Source organism: Labrus bergylta, chromosome 3, assembly GCF_963930695.1.
Source record: "Labrus bergylta chromosome 3, fLabBer1.1, whole genome shotgun sequence".
Taxonomy (NCBI): Eukaryota; Metazoa; Chordata; class Actinopteri; order Labriformes; family Labridae; genus Labrus; species Labrus bergylta.
Window position 1 is genome coordinate 15285023 of NC_089197.1, and position 18105 is coordinate 15303127.

At 38.5% G+C, this 18105-nt stretch overlaps 1 protein-coding gene across 1 annotated transcript; it reads right to left on the minus strand.

The window, feature by feature from the left end:
- Positions 1–1255: 1255 nt before the first annotated feature.
- Positions 1256–13308, minus strand: LOC109987023 (long-chain fatty acid transport protein 2). Its single transcript, XM_020637954.3, has 10 exons — positions 12739–13308; positions 11714–11923; positions 11452–11610; positions 9732–9856; positions 7451–7645; positions 5659–5749; positions 5322–5520; positions 3985–4082; positions 3760–3890; positions 1256–2128 (listed from the first exon to the last, which is right to left on the minus strand). Exons 1-10 carry the CDS (start codon positions 13217–13219, stop codon positions 1952–1954), a joined length of 1866 nt encoding a protein of 621 aa, XP_020493610.2. The 5' UTR covers positions 13220–13308; the 3' UTR covers positions 1256–1951.
- Between the last annotated feature and the right edge of the window lie 4797 nt (positions 13309–18105).

Below are 18105 nucleotides of genomic sequence, written 5' to 3' on the forward strand. Positions count from 1 at the left end.
CTGAATGTAGTCCAGAGCAGTTTACGCCTCCTGAACTTTGAACAACTTTCTCTTCTGGGCGTGTAAAAAAAAAAAGCCAATGTGTTTCTCCAGCTGCTGTCAATGCCAAAGGTTGGCACCATATTGTATCTTTCTTTTACCATCATGTTATCAGAAGCTTCCTTGTTCTGCAGTGAATGCTGCCAGAAAGATGATTTGTAGGATACTGTTGCTGCCTCATTGGTCCAGCTTTTGAATCTGGAAAAACTTGTAGAGTTCCAGTTGTGCGTTAACTCAAGGTGAACACATTACACAAAAAGTTAAAAACCACCAACAATTACGGAATGTAGGCCTAGGCCATACCAACGCTGGAAAAACGTGCACTTCTGTGGCCTAATTAATTGATTAAACGTACAAAACTGTAATAGCCTATACTCGTTGTTAATATCTACAGTCTATAGGTTGCACCACATAAACTCGACTTCCAACCTGATTGATGTTTTGAAAGAAGGTTCTAGTCAAAAGGATCAACAGTCATTCTACTTTCTGTTTACTTGACCGACGAAACCCTCGATGTCTTTTGCAAACCCACCAAGCGACCTCCTACCTCGCCTGTAAGGGGGGGAAATGGGAATGGGGGTCGATAATACTTCTGACCACTAGGTGGCGTTACCAGGCTACACCTACCTGTGAGCCCCATTCAGTCAGTATTCAGTCACGGTTCTTCTACGTTTTAATAGAAAACAGTTTACAAGCACTAATACTGTCTAACTTTCTTATTTACTCACTTACTTGTCCTAACCCTTGACCTCTGTGCAAGCTTTTCATGTTTTGCCATCTGCTTGGTTGATTTTCTTTTTTTTTTTGATTGATAATCTGTTGTGACCCTCACATGTCAAAAGAAGACAAAACTTGAATCTTCTGGTATGTGTCGTGCTTCTGTGACTGAGGCCTGTTTGTTTCCAAGACAGGATCATATGTAGTAGCCTAATACAACTTATCTTAATCCATGCTTTAGTAACATGTTCAACAGACAACATGATGTCATTTTTTAGCTTTCCACATTAATCTATTCAGTGTGTATCACGTTTAGCACTCCATATCTTGACTGTATTCAGAACAGACTGATAGCATGGTTGTGTGTCCCCACCTTGTGGTTTCTACACAAGTAGAAAATGTTAAACGTAGGATTTTCTTTACACCATTTAGGCTTCATTGTTGTAACCATTACGAGGAAAATGTAGTGGATCAACAGAAACTAGTTTTACAGACAGAATCGCTTTAATTTCAAAGTAAGTCATTTTTATTTACATATATTTGCACAAACATATAACATTCATGTCTTGTTCTACATTATTTCCCAAACTCTTAAAAAATGAAAGGCCTACATACTTTATTTTTTTATTTTTTTTATTAATTACAAGCAGCAGTCTTACAAATGAATATACTATACATTTATCCTTGCTTTCCAGAAAATAAACATTTATTTACATTGCCATTATTAAGCTCCCCTCCTCCGCAGCCTGTCTCCTACCCCTGACATAAATTCTGAAACGATGCCTACCCACTGATTCCCATCTACTGCTTTCAATAAAATGTTTGTTACCAAATCTAAGCTCCTGTGAGAAACTTTCAGTTTGTGTTGATTTTGGCGACGCTTGAACCTCTGCTGATCGTTGCCAAGAAAAAGTAAGAGAAAAAAAATAATTGGCATTGTGCTTTGAATTGCCTCACCTGACACCCACCCTGCAGCAGCTTGTACAGGCATGCAAAATTACTTTAAATAAACTGATCAGTGTTCTTGCCGATACTCTCTCTCTTTTGTAGGTTATATCAAGGCATCTGTATTCATTTCTGTTTCATAACCAGCTAAAAACTGCTCAAAGTAGCTTTAATTTGTATAACTTTGCACATATGATGTGTAAGTCAATTTAAATGCCCAAAGCAACCACCCTGCACACTAACACCCTCCTTATAGTTTGAGGTTTCCTGATGTAATGGAGCTGAATACCTGAGCTGTCAGAGGTACGTAACTCTTGTCATAGTCATTGAGGATGTAAAGAGGGTCCTGGATACGTCCTGGATCAAACCCCTCGTCCACTAGCTTCACCTTCATCTGTTTGAAGGTCCCTGTCAGCTCCACAGAGTTCTGGTTTAAAGAAAGCACAACATGTTTCAGGTACAGGTGTAACATATTGACCTGAAATCAACCCAAAACTCACAGGACATGAATGAAAACCCCCACTCTTCCTGTTTACTGATAACAAAAGCCATTCATTTGATTAACTGTGAAAGACACTTTACATCGGAATGTGAAGAACAGGGCATCATAAAAAAAAAGAAAAAAAAAAAAGCCTTTAATCCAAGTTGGCAAACCAGACCACCTGGATACGCGTGAACGACTCTCAGAATAAACATTCCAAGGAAGACAGCCGTCTGCCGAGTTCATCAACACGGCAGGGGAGGCCTTTGATGTGATCCAGGCTATCTCAAACGGACTTAATAGCTTTTAGACCCATTGAACGAACTGCCTTAACCAACATAATCCATTTCTGTTATAAAATAATTTTGGTTCAATCCCTGAATCGGATATATGTATCCATGACATCAAGACTAACACTTTCATGCAAGTTGGATTCCGCTACGATCATCTATGACGAACTTAGATATTGAAAACCTAAATCACATTACCTGATGAACTCTACTTGAATCTTACGTGGAGCACTACTGCCCCCTAGTGGCAAGAGCGCTGTACCGACCTGAGTTTCAGGACGGAGGGAGTACGATAGTTACTATGTGATTTTGTCCTAGTTATACATTTTGTATTCTAAGATATGATTTTATACCCTTCATACTATATTAATGTGTTTTTGAATGTTGAATGGTATAATGCTGATTTCATTCCCATACAGGCGGAAATCGTCTAACTGTCTTCAGGTTGGACGTAATGTCTATTTCATTGCATAATTGTCTGAAATGTTTACTGTCGGAAATAATCCTACATAAGAATATTGACATGGTGATGTTTGTATGATCAAAGGTCTTATTTATGCTCTTCATAAGTAAAGAACTCGGAGTGGATTAAATTAAAATTTAAACATCGGAGGCGGGTTAGATATTAGGCCCCGCCCCCTCGTCAAAAGTCATCCCCAGGATAAAGTAGCTCGTCTCTCAGGAGCTCTCGCTTCTTGTAAATTTCTCTCACAACTTCTTCTTCTAAAACTCTCTTAGACGTCTCTTTTGTTAATTCTTGTTTCAAACCACTTTGTTTTTAGTATGAGATTGGGGTGTTGAGTCAAGCTTGTGGTATCCGAATCAAAGCCTCAGAGTCAACTTTCATCAAATTTATTAAGTTCCCTTTTTATTTTTATTTCTCAAAATCCCACTTCGTTAAATCCCTCAAACGATATAGTTAAACTCCAAAATCGACATAAGGATCTCACCATGGCAACTTAAAACAATTCAATATTATTATTATTCAAGTTATATCACTGTCGTAATTATACTGATATTACCTATACATTTCCTTTAAATTTTTCTTTATTAAACTTTCATATAAACTTTCAGTACTTTGTCTGTGTAATTTTATGTTTTTTTTACTGCTTGAGAATTCATCCCAATGATATGAGACAGATTTATAGATTCATTAATTACTACAAGTAATATTAGTTTCCTTACTTAACAAGGGTGGTGCCCCGAGTTATATATATTAAATATTAAATGTAGATACGCTACACAGGTACAACACCTGATGTTTCTGAGCATGTAAAATAAAGTTACCTGTATTCTTATGAAGCGAGGTCTTGCATATGAGGGCAGGTAGCTGATCACATGGGTATAAATTGCACTTCCATCAAACTGGACTCCCTCCTTCACAGTGACAGCTGCCATCCCTATCCGCCCCTCATGTCCTACAATGCACAGCAGAGAAAAGAAAATCAAACAGTCTGTCAGTGTTCTGAAGTCATGATATTGTAATTTAATATAGAGTGGAAATTACATCACCGTGCACTTGGACTCCATAAACGTTGGCCTCTTTGAGATTGTCGCTGATCGTCAGGATGTCGGACACCTCGGTAGTAGCTACATTCTCTCCTTTCCACCTGGGTGATCAAACAAGTTGCAACTTTATTTCAATGTTGTGTTTCTCTACCCCGAGGCCTGAGTATAATTTACAGACATGTCTGAGCAACAAATAGAAAATTGAACCTGGTGCATGACATGCAGAGGACTTCAGTGTTGCAACATTAAATGGATAACGTTTTTATTATGACTAAAATCTTTCTGTTGGATGTCTTTTTTTTTTTAGAGTTAATCGTTCTAATAGGAAGAGGGTTGCATAAAAACAATGGATTTGTGTCAAAAAGAAAATGTTGATCTGTTATTCAAGGAGAATAAAGACCTTCTTTCTTCAGTATATAGAAAAAGCTTTTAATTGTATAGCTGGTAATAAGCCAGGGAAGAATTAACTCTACAGTAACTGATAAACAAATGACACATCTCCAACTCCTCCTTTCATATCAAACTGTATTCACCCTGTAACACAGATTCCTTTTAGTCATTTAACAGTGAATGTATATGTATTTGTTTAAAAACCAACACAAACTTATATATATATATATATGTATATATGCTGAAGCACCCTTACATTTTATCTCAGTACCCCGGTATATGAGTGCCCACCACATTTTCAAACTTGAGTTGTATTTTGTAAATATATTTATTGAATTTTCTATCCATTTGAATAAAGTGTAGTAATAATCATTACTATGTTTTTTTGTTTTTAAGAACTAAAGTATTTAATAAGTCAGTGATAATCTTAATGATGCTAGAAACTATATGATAATAATGACGTGTAAAATGCAAAGAAAGCATATTCCATATTCAATTCTCCTAAATAGATTACTATGTGCTTTAAAACACATGTCACTAAGTATTATTGTAGTTCATAATGATCTAATATAAAGAAGATTATTTCTTGTTGTTTAGTAAAATGATTGTTTCAGCTGGAGAATTAAACACCTGAACAGAACTACGACACAATCTGTAACGGATTTGAGCACCCCTAAAGTTCAAAACCTGAAATGAGTCTGGTTCTGCCCGAGACTTCTGCCTCTCAGTTTTTGCCTGCCACAGTAACTTTGCTAAGTGTTGCTTAGTGCCGTGCTCATGGTGCATTAATGTCCAGTCTTTGTAAATATTACAAACAAAGAGTATGGTCTACCTGCTCTTTTTGTAAAGTGTCTTACAATTTGTTATGAATTGCCGCTATACAAAGAATGATTGATTGATTTAAATCCCAGCTGCTTCAAACCCTTATCATGTTGCTAAACATTCTGTACCTGAAGGTGTCGCCTACACGGTCCTGGAAGTAAATGAAGTTGTCGTGATCGATCCTCATCAGGTCTCCACTGTTGAAGTAAAGATCTCCCTTCTTGAGAACATTTCGAAGTCTTTTCTTCTCCGTTTGTTCTTCATTCTGGGCGTAGCCGACAAAAGGAGCGATGTCTGTGATCTTGGACACCAGCAGACCAGTTTCACCTGAAAGGAAACAAAAAAAGACATGTCGAACTGCCTTTTTAAATCAATCCACACCCACCCACTATTTGGTCTAAACTGGGTTGGAAAAGAACCCTCAGGGCTAAAAAAAAGTGTTCAACACTTGCAAAGTTTCTTCACCTTTGGGTGCCTCCACACAGAGGCCATTAGCATCTCGGATGGGTTCATCCAGCTCGGTGTCATACTTGATTAATGTGTAAGGAAACAGCTTCTACAGGAGAACACAAACACATCAGTGTTACGTTATACAACCAATTCATCCTATACCAAGGGCAAAACTTATTACACCAATATTATTTATGGAATGTCACAAAATTCATTTTATGTAACTTGAACTTCTTCACAACATGTCAGGTAAAAACTTTTTACTGCTTGAAATATTGGAGGCTGCGGTTTCTTTTCAGAACACCATTTCCAAGACTGCACCAAGACTAGAAAGAGACAAAAAGTCATCACATAAATGTCCTTTAGGTTTCCTTTATCCAGGTAAGACAGCAAAACAAGCGCAACGGACGCGTTTCGGCACTAGGCCTTCATCAGGGTTCCTACAGTGAAAACTACGCATCTCCAAACTTTGTTTATTTTTTAGCTTCAACTGTCCGATTACCTAAATGATAAGTTTTATTTATGGTTTTTTATATATCATTCTATACACATGGACGTTTTAGGCTGAGCAACAGTAATACTAACCAAACCACTTAATATAATCACATAACACAGACAGGGACCATTTTACTGCATAATAAAGACATTTGTCACACATAATTTCAAAAGTACGTACATATAAGACATTCAATAAAATATCTTGTAGTTAAATTGAAAATACTGTTTTTTATACATAGATGTTAAACTAATGTGCGGGATGCCTACAAAGGCAAAAGGCAGTAACTTCAATTTTTTCAAAAATTAGTTTTTGTCATTTTTGGAGCATTACAGATGTGCTTTATCATGTGGACAGATATCTTGAGTCAATTGTTTTTTTGGGGTTTTTTTTTTTTTTTTTTTTAGAAAATAGTAGGTTGTATTTGCCTTAACTTCCAAAAGCCCTCGAGAAACCAAGGCAGAGTGCAGTAACTTCACTTATAAGAGTCTTTGCCTTTGAACTGCAGCATTCTTGAATGCTCAAACTGAGTTAAGGTCTTCTGTCTTTGTTTTGCTGCAGATCAAAGTGAAGTTACTGTTTTACTGCAGTGGAGTTAAGGTGTTATGCCTTTGTTTTAATATCTGTCATCAAGCACTTCTGACACACACAGTTGCTTGACTAAAGTGTAGCAAAGAAATAGTGTTGGTTGTGTTATTTTAACCATGCAACCAAGTGAAATACAGTATCAAATGGAAGTTAATGCCTTTTGCCTTGGCATGACCCGTTATTATTGTACAGGCAATGCACAGGCAGAGTACCTTAACTTCCAAATAAGGGTCAAAGGTCATGTTTGAGCTAAAGATTTTTATGAACATTAATAACCTCATTAAAAAGACATAGAATTGCCACATTTCCAATATTCTGCCTGCAACTCATTTGGCTGGACAACAAAAAGACTTTAAAGTCATTTTTCACAGTTCTACACTCTGGCGAGTTAAGGTCTTTTGCCTTTGTGGGGCAGTATAGTCCTCATCACAGTGGCCGTGGGTTCAAATCCCACCTCAGCCCTTTGCTGCATGTCATCCCCCACACTCTCCTCCCAATATTTCCTGTCTCTTCAGCTGTCCTATCTAATAAAGGTAAAAAGTCTCTTTAAAAAAATAAAGAAGAAAATAATGTTTTCACCATTTAAAGCACCAGTTGGGCCCTAAGATGCTGTTCAAAGCTTGTGAAATGTCAATAGATGGGCCTTTAGTAACTTTTTTAGAAGCACACACAGAATGGCAATATACCATAACAGAAACTATCACAACTTTATGTCACTCTTACCTTGTGGAAACAGTTGACTCTTCCAATTGCTCCAATTTTCCCAGCGTAGTTGACAAATCCCACATTTCCTTCAGTGGAGGCGTAAAACTCCCGGACTTCAATGTTCCCAAAGCGGTTGAGAAAGTCTCTCCAGATTTCGGCTCTGACACCGTTTCCAATGGCGAGTCTTACTTTATGGTCCCTGTCATTGTCTCTCTGCATTGTGATATAAAAAAAAAATAAAGGAGGTCAAGCATTATGTAAGTGACACAGAAATAAATCATGTATGACCTCATTATTTGAAAAAGTTCAACGACCAGGATAAACTGTAACTGCACTTCTTTTAAAGATACATAACGTGAACTTACATGTCTTATAATAAAATGTATAATAATAAAATTTCATTAGACCCATCATCTTTGATTTACTTTTTGATTTAAGTATGGCTGTTCTCTGTTTAAATACAAGAATGTGACATCATAGTCCAGTTCACCCCAGAAAAAAACCTTTGACCTAAAATGCCTTTTTCCTCTGAAACTCATATAAGAAACAGAATTCTTTGTCATAACATGTGACCCTTAAGTCATACACTAGGCCTGGGAGATTTGGTTACCCAGTTACTTGATATGGTCTTCCTCAGTAAAGGCCAGCATCTATTCCTAGAGGTGACCAGATACAGACAAACTGCCTCCTCTCATTGCTACAGGGTCAAGCAGTAAAACGACACTGCACTTCATGTGATGCAATACGATACTCTGAATGGCCATACATGTAGCGGGAGTGCAGTACTCCATATACAGTACACAAATATTCCAGAGTTTAAATGTATGCTATTATTTTGACACTCTAAAAATGTGTATTATTGTATAAAGAGTGATATTTGAACATATTCATAACGTTTCCTGCTGGTCAGACCCCTACAGATAGTGACGCAGAAAGCAGGAACCCGATAGTTGGGATTTAATGATTTCTATTTTGGTAAGCCAGCTGTGTTGCCCTGTAGGAATGTACAGATTTGGAAAGTAAATGTCGGAGTATATCTGTCTCAATGGCAGCTAGCTGCAGCCGGTTTTACAGCGCTCTGCCTCTGCAGATGTATTAAGGAAATATTTTTTTTTAACCAAAGGGTAAGGATTGCAGAGGACGTTAGACTCCCACAGCGTCCCGTTGAAAAACCTAATCCATGTGAATTAGACTTTTCCTTCAGGTGTCATGGGGTTAATATGTACAACACCCTTTACAGAACAGTGCAATAACAAGAGACTTTACAGACTGCCCTAAGGATAGTGGTATCTAGGGCATATGAATAGTGATTTTTCTTTTTTGTATTTGTCTTAACTTGTGTTTTGATTTGCTGTAATCATTGAAGGAGCGGCATCTCATTTTTGTACAGCTGTTTGACAGTACAGGCTATCTGATTCTGGAAAACTAGAAAATAAGCATCGGGTTCAGTCACAAAACTAGAACTGGGCTAGCCTCCTCTTTGAATGATGAAGAAAGATGTGAATGTGATCTCTAACAGAATGACTTTCTGCCTTTGTAACACATTCGTTTAACAACAGACTGATGTGATTACCAGTAAACATTACTTTCTGATCAGCTAAAATCAGCTGAACTTTTTGTTTTCTTGTGATATCTAGTCAACTGTGCCATTATTCAGGTTCAGATTCAGGTCTAATTACAGATTTATTTCCTCAACTGTTTATAGGTTCTTGTTTAAATTGCACATATATTTTTATCCCTGCACGGGTTATGTACACTTCTTGTATAAGTCTATTTTTTCAGGTTAATATATATGTATGAGGGGGGGGGGGGGGGTCGGCTTGTGGTTTATTTGTAACAAATGTTTCATGTCATGTACGTCTCTGTAACCTGCTACTGGATGCTTTGAATTTCCCTCAGGATCAATAAAGTATCTATCTACTATCTTGAGGTAATGAAGCTTTTTTTCTGAGGATAACAAAATAATTATCTCATGATCTTGAGAAAATGACATTAGAACACAAAAAAGGCAAACATAGCTGTACTAGGCCTATGTAGAAATATTGTCAAAATAGACTTGAGTTTGTATAGAGCTTTTCTAGGGATTTTTTTAAATTAATTTTTCATTTTTAATTGTATTTACTGTTTATTTTTACTGTTTATTTTTACAATTAAATGTAATTGCACCAGAGTTAGATAATAACACATTTCAAACCCCAACCTTCCAGTTGAGAGACGACCAACTCTACCGCCCACACTGCTTGCTGCAAAGTAAATTTAACCACTGCGTCAAAAGCTCTGAACAGAGAACCAGTTTTACCTTGGGTGTGTTGCAGAGGTAACGCATCACCTCCCCGATGTACTGCACAACAGTCACACTGTGTTTCCTGCAGTCATCCCAAAACTGAGAGGCAGAAAACTTCCTCTTCAGAATGATTGTTGACCCTTCAAAATCAGACAGAAAACAAAGAATCTGTAACGGGCTAAGCAGGACAGAAATGTGATTACAACAGCTTCATTGATTAGGGATGTTCACCTCTGTTACTGCTGTTCAAAACCTTTTAGATATTCAGTTACAAACACATTGATACAACTAATAAACAATGCATGCCGTTCATTAGGTATAGTAATGTCTATTTTCATTAATGACCAATATAGTTTGTGTGGGTTGGGACTTAGCTTAGAGGTTATGTTGCGCGCCCTATCTACAGATATAGTCCTCGTCTCAGCGGTCGTGGGTTCAAATACGACCTTGGCCCTTTGCTATATATCATCCCCTGCTCTTTCCTCCCAACATTTCCTGCTTCTCTTCAGCTGTTCTATCCAATAAAGGCGAACATGGCCCAAAAATAAAAGATTTATGTTGTTAAACCTGTCTAAGCCTAACTTCCAGTCAACCTAACGACAGGCTGAGAGCTTTAACAATGTTAAACTGGATGACATGTCCCTGCATCCAGTGCACAATTGTTTTACATCCGTGTTACTCAGGCTGCTTAACCCGACATGTAATAGCAACATGAACTTTACCCTGAATAGAGAAAAGCAGCTAGAAACAAGAGGTAATCTGGTTGTGGGTGACCCGGCTCTGTTCAGATTAATGCTTCACAGGGACAAAAGACTCTTTCATTTAGTTTCTCAGGGGCAGGAGAACCAGAGGGAGAAGGAGGGATGAGGGCATCACTTTTCAGTCCACAATGTTCAAGCACCAGCCTTGTATTTAGGTCATGTGTGAGAACCTTTCATGAATCTGCATAATATACAGAAGCCTCAGCTGGTCCTTGAGATGAGGACTGACCACTACATGTTAACTACAGGATCTCAGAAACTAAAAGATAATCAGTTTTTTGTTTTAGCTCATTTAAAGTTAAGAGTGACAATGTATTATTTTACCTTATCTAATGGCTCTCTAATTTGTTTATTTAGCTTTATTTTAGTTCACTTGAACTTTTACTGCAGGACTTAGTGTGTAACTGTAATGCTTGTACCTACGCTGCAAGCTACCGAAAAATAAGCCAATTTTTTATCAAGCTTTCACAAGGTAACTGCCCGTGTTTTGCACCTGGCTGTCCAACAAAAAGCAGGTTAACACCGAGTCGCTCTTTATCACAAGCAGCTCCTTAGGGGCCTGAAAGTCAGTTTGCAGTCAGAGTTCATTTGGTTACATCATAGAAGACTAGTGAACTGCAGCACTTACAGTATTGGAGCAGATTCAATGTTCTGCTGCAGTTTAGCCAGGAGAGCCTTTGCTCTAAAGCACTCTTGATGTAGTAACTGTGCACTTGGCATCCCAGCAGTCTTTTCACCGGTAAAGACAACAGTGGCATTAGCAGCAACAAGGACTGCTTAAACACGTTAATTGAGCATTCAAAATTTAGAGGTGAAGGAAGACTTGTGAATATCTGTAAAAGTATTTTCAGCCTGAAATGCATGAACAACTCAGCACTCTTGTACAAAGGTAAAGAGTCTGCTAGGAATCTCACACAGACCCTCACAAGGTTTTTTGTTCTGAGTGTACGACTGCTACATCTCAATAACCTCACCTGTCTCAATGGCACCAATAAAGCCTATAATAAATCCAGCCGTGTGGTACAGAGGCAGGTTGACGTAGATGACATCAGTAGCTGATACACCGTTAGATGATAAAACAGCTAGAGCAGTCAGGAGGCGGTTCTGATTGACCACAGCTGCTTTAGGTAGACCTGAAACACAAAGAGACACACTAAGCACACACGTTTAAAACTGTGAGGATCATGTTGCTCGTACGGATTATCACATCAAAGTGAAAATCAGGCAGACCAATACCTGTCGTGCCAGAGGTGTAGATATAGACTGCAGGGCTTTTAAATGTGAGGTGTGATCTCAGGGAATGGGGCAGCAGGCCGTCTGACGCTTTGTCCACTTTATCAGAAAAGCTCTCTATCCCAGGTGTGTCGCAGTGTTCGGTCAGCAGGAGGACGGTGACGTCCCGCTCCATCAGTGAAGGAAGCACATCCTCCACTGCTTCCTTCAGCTCTGGAAAGGTGCACACAGTAATATAATAACCACTAGATATTACTTTTACATTACTATACAGCCTTGCTGAGATATTGGCCTAATGATGTCATGAAATATGCAGCTTTACAGAAAATGCAAGTATGATCAAAACCTTTACGGAAGACAAATAACACCTACTTTCCTCAACCTTCTCTTAGAGGTTTATTGCAAGTGCTTAGAGGCTGCAGGAATGTTAGTGAACTAAAGGGCTTACTTCAGGAGAAAATGACGGCACACACTTCTTTTTTTTTTTTAGACCAGAAACACTGTTTTCATCTCTGACTTATTGGTTAACAGTTGTTGCAGTCGCCTTAGATGCTATGTACAGACCCTTTAACAGTCACTTTCCTTCTGAGAACTGAGAGGAGGCTTCATGAAGTTAATTCAAATATAATGTTAAGTCAAATGGATCACATTTTTTAAATGTTGTTACCCTTAAATGATAAGTTAAGACTCTTGCCTTCCAAATGTTAGTGTTAAAATAATCTAACAGGGGCCTGATTCAGGATAATATCCCCAAGACAGTCTACTGCAGGCTACTAGAACACCATATGTTTCAAACTTATATTCCCAAAGGACTTTCTCCACTGTAGCTATTCAGTTTGAAAATGAATTCTAACTCAAACATTTAGAAAACAGAAATAGTTCCCATAATTTAGTTGGTTTTTTTTTTTTACATTCCATCTAACCAGAGACTAGCTGAAGTTATTGTCTCGTGAAGGCGCAGGCCTTACTGCCTTTATTTTGAGTTGTGATCGTAAAAGTTAGTATGGGCCTACACAGACCATGTATACCTGCAGCTGCTATCATCACTTTTGCCTTGCAGCAGTTGAAGCAGTGCAGCAGAGACTTGGTGCGGATGTTGTGGTTGAGGAGAGCAACAGGGGAGCCTAATTTGGCCAAAGCCAGCCAGGTAAAGATGAAGGCGGGTTCATTCCCCATAAAGAGTGCGACGGTGTCCCCAGCTTTATACCCAGGCTGACACTGCATCGCGTGGGCTATTTTGTTGCTCCTTTTATCCGTGAACGCGTAAGTGAAGCTTTCATCTCCAAACACAATGAAAGGTTTGTCTGGGTGTGCAGCGGTCTGCTCCAAAAAACGGTCCAAGACAAGAAAAAGAGGTCTCCTTCTGCGCCTCGAAACAAACCTCACTAAAATCCACAGTAAATCCTTGAAATATAGAATATCTTTCCAAACATAAGGGGAAAAAGTTTTGAGTACGAGTGGTATCATAAGAATACTTGCTAAAATGATGGAAATGAAATACATCATCATGTTTGAACCAATTTTAAACGCTGCACGTCTTGAGGGGGGGAAAAAAATAAAATAAAATGTGCAGCCCACTCTGCAAAATGGGGAATGCTGCAAACAAGGATTTTGTTCAGAGGGGCGGAGCATTTCTGAAAAAGTAGGCTGTGTTCATGACACAGGTCAAATAAGTGAATACCCTACACTAGAATAGGGTCGATGTAAGAAACCTTCGCCCATCAGCAGTGTCTCGCTTCAGCCCATTTTATTAGAAAAGAGGAAAAGGAAGACTTGGAAGGCCAATTTAAACTCTGGGTGACACAGAACTGATAAACACCAAAGAACAAAAAAACGAAAGGATATTTTAAAACGCACCCACTTCTTTCTCTCGCCCTGTGGGTCAGTGTCAGGACAGTTGAAAGATGTTGGTGTTATTGGGTGTAAAAAAACAGTCTGTAAACCTTTCAGACTGTCTGGGTTCAGTTCACGCGGTGGGCGGAGCCGCGAACGTCTCATTCACGAAAGTTTGGGGTGACAAAAAAAGTAGCCTTAGCAGTTTCAGGTTATAACGGTCAATGTGTAACGAAGTGCATGACGGGCTTACATGCAGATACATAAATAAAGAATAATTTCTCTTACACCAAGATTTTGTTTGGAGCCGTTTTAAATGAAAAAAAAAAACAACAACATTTTATTAATTGTTAACAAACTCATCACCATCACTAAATATGTTTGCTGAATCCCTTTCACTGTGAAATGCTCTGACACTGAATTTATAATTAAAAACAATGTATGAAAAGGTTGAAACTACCCATGCACAAAACTATGTACACTTATATTATTGTAACGTATTCCCTTGTCAGACTTATTTGCATTTTATTTGTTTAATTTCCCTTCCTTTAGCCCTTAAATGTATTTTTGTGTAGGCTACATGAGATGGGTTTTTTTGTTAAATCTTTTATTTATGGGAGGTGGGATTTCTGTTGTTTGTCAAAGTTGAATATTATAGTGTAAAATTTTGAGTTATGTTACAAAAAAGTTATGATATAAAAAAGTTATACTGATCATTATACAGTTAAAAGGGCCTGTGCATATTTTGTACATTTTGACACGTAAGGCCTGTGGATGCAGAGCTACATCAGACCTTCTTCAAAGGTTCACACACAAGAACATCTGTGTAGTCTAGAAATGATCACAATGTTAGAAAAATAGATAGGGTTGCATTTGGACACACATTGAATTATTCCACTGTTTTGTAATAAATAAATAATACATTTTCCTTCCAATTTCTCAATAAGATGCATAATGAAACCTTTTTGGGGTTTAGAGCTAAAATGTCTCTCTGGTTTTTCAGGTCTGAAAAAAGGTTTAATCTGCAGTTAAACTGCAGCTCCAAATAAAATGTGGAGTAAAACACTACAATAAATAAAAATAAAAACTTTAAAAGTGAGGTAGGGGTTCGAAAAAAGCTTACTAGTACCCCAAATGTCACTTTAGTTTACTCTCAAGTTTCTGTCCTGAGTAACCTTCCCCAAATGTAAAGGACCCACAATTATCAAGAACTAGACATTTGTAACCTGAGTGTGTTTGTTTGATTGTTTTTGGTGACAACAGATTGAAAAATAGTTCATTTATTACAACTGTCTTAGTCTCCTTGAAGCTGCCTTATATTCCTGCAGGTGGCACCTTTCTTTGTCTTTTCCTGGCACCCAAACAATTGTTTCTACAAGCAAAGCTCATAACTGTGAGCTGAGAAGAACATGTTACACTTACAGAGGTCAAATCAGCTTCAGTTTGGAGGGCTGTGGGTCCAATTTCTACAAATTTCGTCGTCTCAAAGAAATGATAACTCTCTATTGTTTTCAACAACCTTTCTCTGGTTGTGTCTTGTGTTTTACTAGATTGTTTTCAGGTTCTTTAAAAAACAACCCCATTAGGTGCCAGTTCAAGAACCAAAAGATAATAATAGTGACATAAATAAGTTCACTTTTAAAACACTAAAACTCAATAAACTTTAGAGAACAAGCTTATGAACGTCTCATCCTCCTACTTAGATTATTTTCACTCCTGACAGAATATTACAGAATAACATGCACAGAGCAATTGAGACTGTTCTCTTTACGTTAAATAAGTCACAGTAGTCCTTCAGCTCGTTCCCTTACACACAAGGTGTGTGGAGCTAATTGACCGTACATATTGGTCCAGGTTCCTTTGTATTATAGTTGCCATTATAAGGCTTTGGTTATGTTCTGGCAAAAGTCAATATTATTAACAACCAGGCACACAGTGGGTGAGGAGCAGGTGTAGAAATGCTGCTGGATGACCGGTTGTAAACAGGTGGGCAGGTTCATCAGGTATGACTGATAAATGAAGATCCAGGAGCCCAGAGAGTCAGAGGTGGATGCAGATGACACAAAGCGAGACAGACAAGAGAAAAGGCAACACATAGGAAAAAGCTTGAACATTAACCCCACTGATTGGAGCGCATCCAAACACATTCCCTATTAGCTAACACGTCAAGATGTGCAAACAAACAGTCAGAACATTTACAAACACAGTTAAGATACGGTTACAGATGATTGCTGACTTGACTGTATTACTGTCCTTGTCTCAGTACACAAGCACGGGAGGAGAATCCATTTAATGACGTAAGTGTGACCCCTTTCGGGCCAGTTAGTATTTGATCTTCTTCCGGTTGACATTGCTATCAAGTTAGCAAGCGGCTGGTTATATGTCTAACAGTGAAAACATAGACAACTTTTCAGCTCTGTACATTTTGTATGTACTCATCTCTTTACTTTAGGTACAAATGGAATGGACGCTAACCCTCCCTCTGCTTATTATGATATCCAATGGCAGACGTCAACAGGACTTAGGCTATGCTATGCATTTATCCTTTTCAACTTCTGAGTCGAAGCCTGCAGCAGGGACAGTGGTGGACATGTGCAGAATGCCTGGGCCAGTCTGGGTCCGATTGAGGTGTATACATAAAAGTAAATCAATCCCCAACCACATTACCTGTGTGTTTCAGTCCAACTTCCAGAAATCTGAAACTATTTCAGTCTGTCCAGTTATAGTTGGACTAAGTCAACAAATCAACTTCTTCTTTCTGCATATTTACAATATAACCAAATGTTTTTATACGTCATAACAAAAACAATTGATGAACCCCTCTGGCCTTCTGGTAGGTACAATCGAAGCTGTCTGAGGCCGCCTCATAACTCTTCATTTAGGGTTATAAGGGAAAGAACCTCTCTGAATGTCTTCTCTCCGTGTTCACATATAAAAGGTTTCCTGAATCATATCACATCGTGTTCGTGTTTATTTAGAGAACTAGCAATTCTCATATTCTTGGAAGAAATTTCTCTCATCTCTCACACCAGGCCTAGTTTCCCTGGCCTGTACCATGCTGAAGCACGATGGTCCCTCCTCCTCAGTCCCCGACTGACCTGCACTCACACTGCAGGCCCAAGCGGCCCCTGAGTATGGTTACCTCTGAACAAACGGCAGAATATTTGCAGTTTGCATGATAAGGTTGATATTCATATTCACGTCTTTGTCAAACTAACACAATGCTCAGTAATCTTTTTGACATTCAGGTGGTTTGATTGATTAGCAACTTCAATATGACAAGATGGTAGTTGATTATACATCATGTCCACGTTGTGTTTCCGTGCTCGTGCATGATCAACCATACTGGGCCAAAGCACACCTCTTCCAACCGTGGCAGGGCCAAGGAAGTGTACAGAGCACTGGACTTTAGGGGTCAAACATGTTTGGGCAAGGTAGTGTGATTGTGCCCTTGGTTGCCTTATAACATCCAAAGTGTATTTTGTGCTGGCCTACTTCTTTCCTGGATGCAGTGACTTCCTGAGTGGGGCTAAATCCCTCATTTGCCCCCCAGTCATACGAGCCTGCTTTCTAAACTCGTGTTGTCAGTGCTTTATCTGCTTGTTTAATGTTCATCTACCTCCAAGGACCATGAGATTATTAATGCAGCTTCAACGATATGATCTAATAAATTCTCTGTCCGGATCTGAATGGCATCCTCTGTGAATATCTTTTGAACCTTGGGTATTAGCCAGGTTTTATTTTCTTCCAGAGGGCAAGTAATATCGAGGGTCATTGAGGTCTCTGGGTTGCGAAACTCTTGTGAGCACACTGCAGAGAAGCATGTGGTGACACAGCTGGGACAGTGCTATCTATCTGTTTGATTATGTGAGCTCCATTTTCTCCCTTTTCTCCCTTTTCTGCACTCTCTGTCTCTTGCAAGTGTGTATTGGTCACTTAACAAAATGATATCGTAAATGTACACTGGTTTCAAAGTTGCCAAATGAGCACGTATGACAGACTGAATCATAACACTCATCCACAGAGAGTTCTCAGTAAATCTGTTATTCAGGATGTTTTATTAAATGTGCTTCTATTTTGGGAAGAAAAAAAAATCTACTTGTATTTTTGCAATCAGGAAAATTGAAAAATTAGAAGAAAAAAAAGTGAAACCTATTATGACATAATAAATACATAATAAATACATAGAAAAAAACTTTCAAGCTTGATTTTTGTGTTAATCACCTGTTCCAAGCCTTATTTTATCCAGTTGCAAGCAAGCTAGGACATATAGGTCATTTGCAAACATGCTTTGAGACTGTTTAAACTGTTCCTTATTATTTTCTTCACTTAAATTCAGACAGTTCCAGAGTCACAGCTTCGCAGGAAGACGAAACTATTTCTGCACAATGGAGATAAATCTTGATACATTTTCAGATGTTCTCCCTGGGAACTTAGTGGGCCACTTGATAAGAATTTGCTGGCGTAAGGGATTGTGTTTCAGAAATGCTTTTTTCTCAAGTCACGTTGCCCTACAACATTGAAGCGACCAATGGTCATCGAGACACGTAGACCCACTGCTA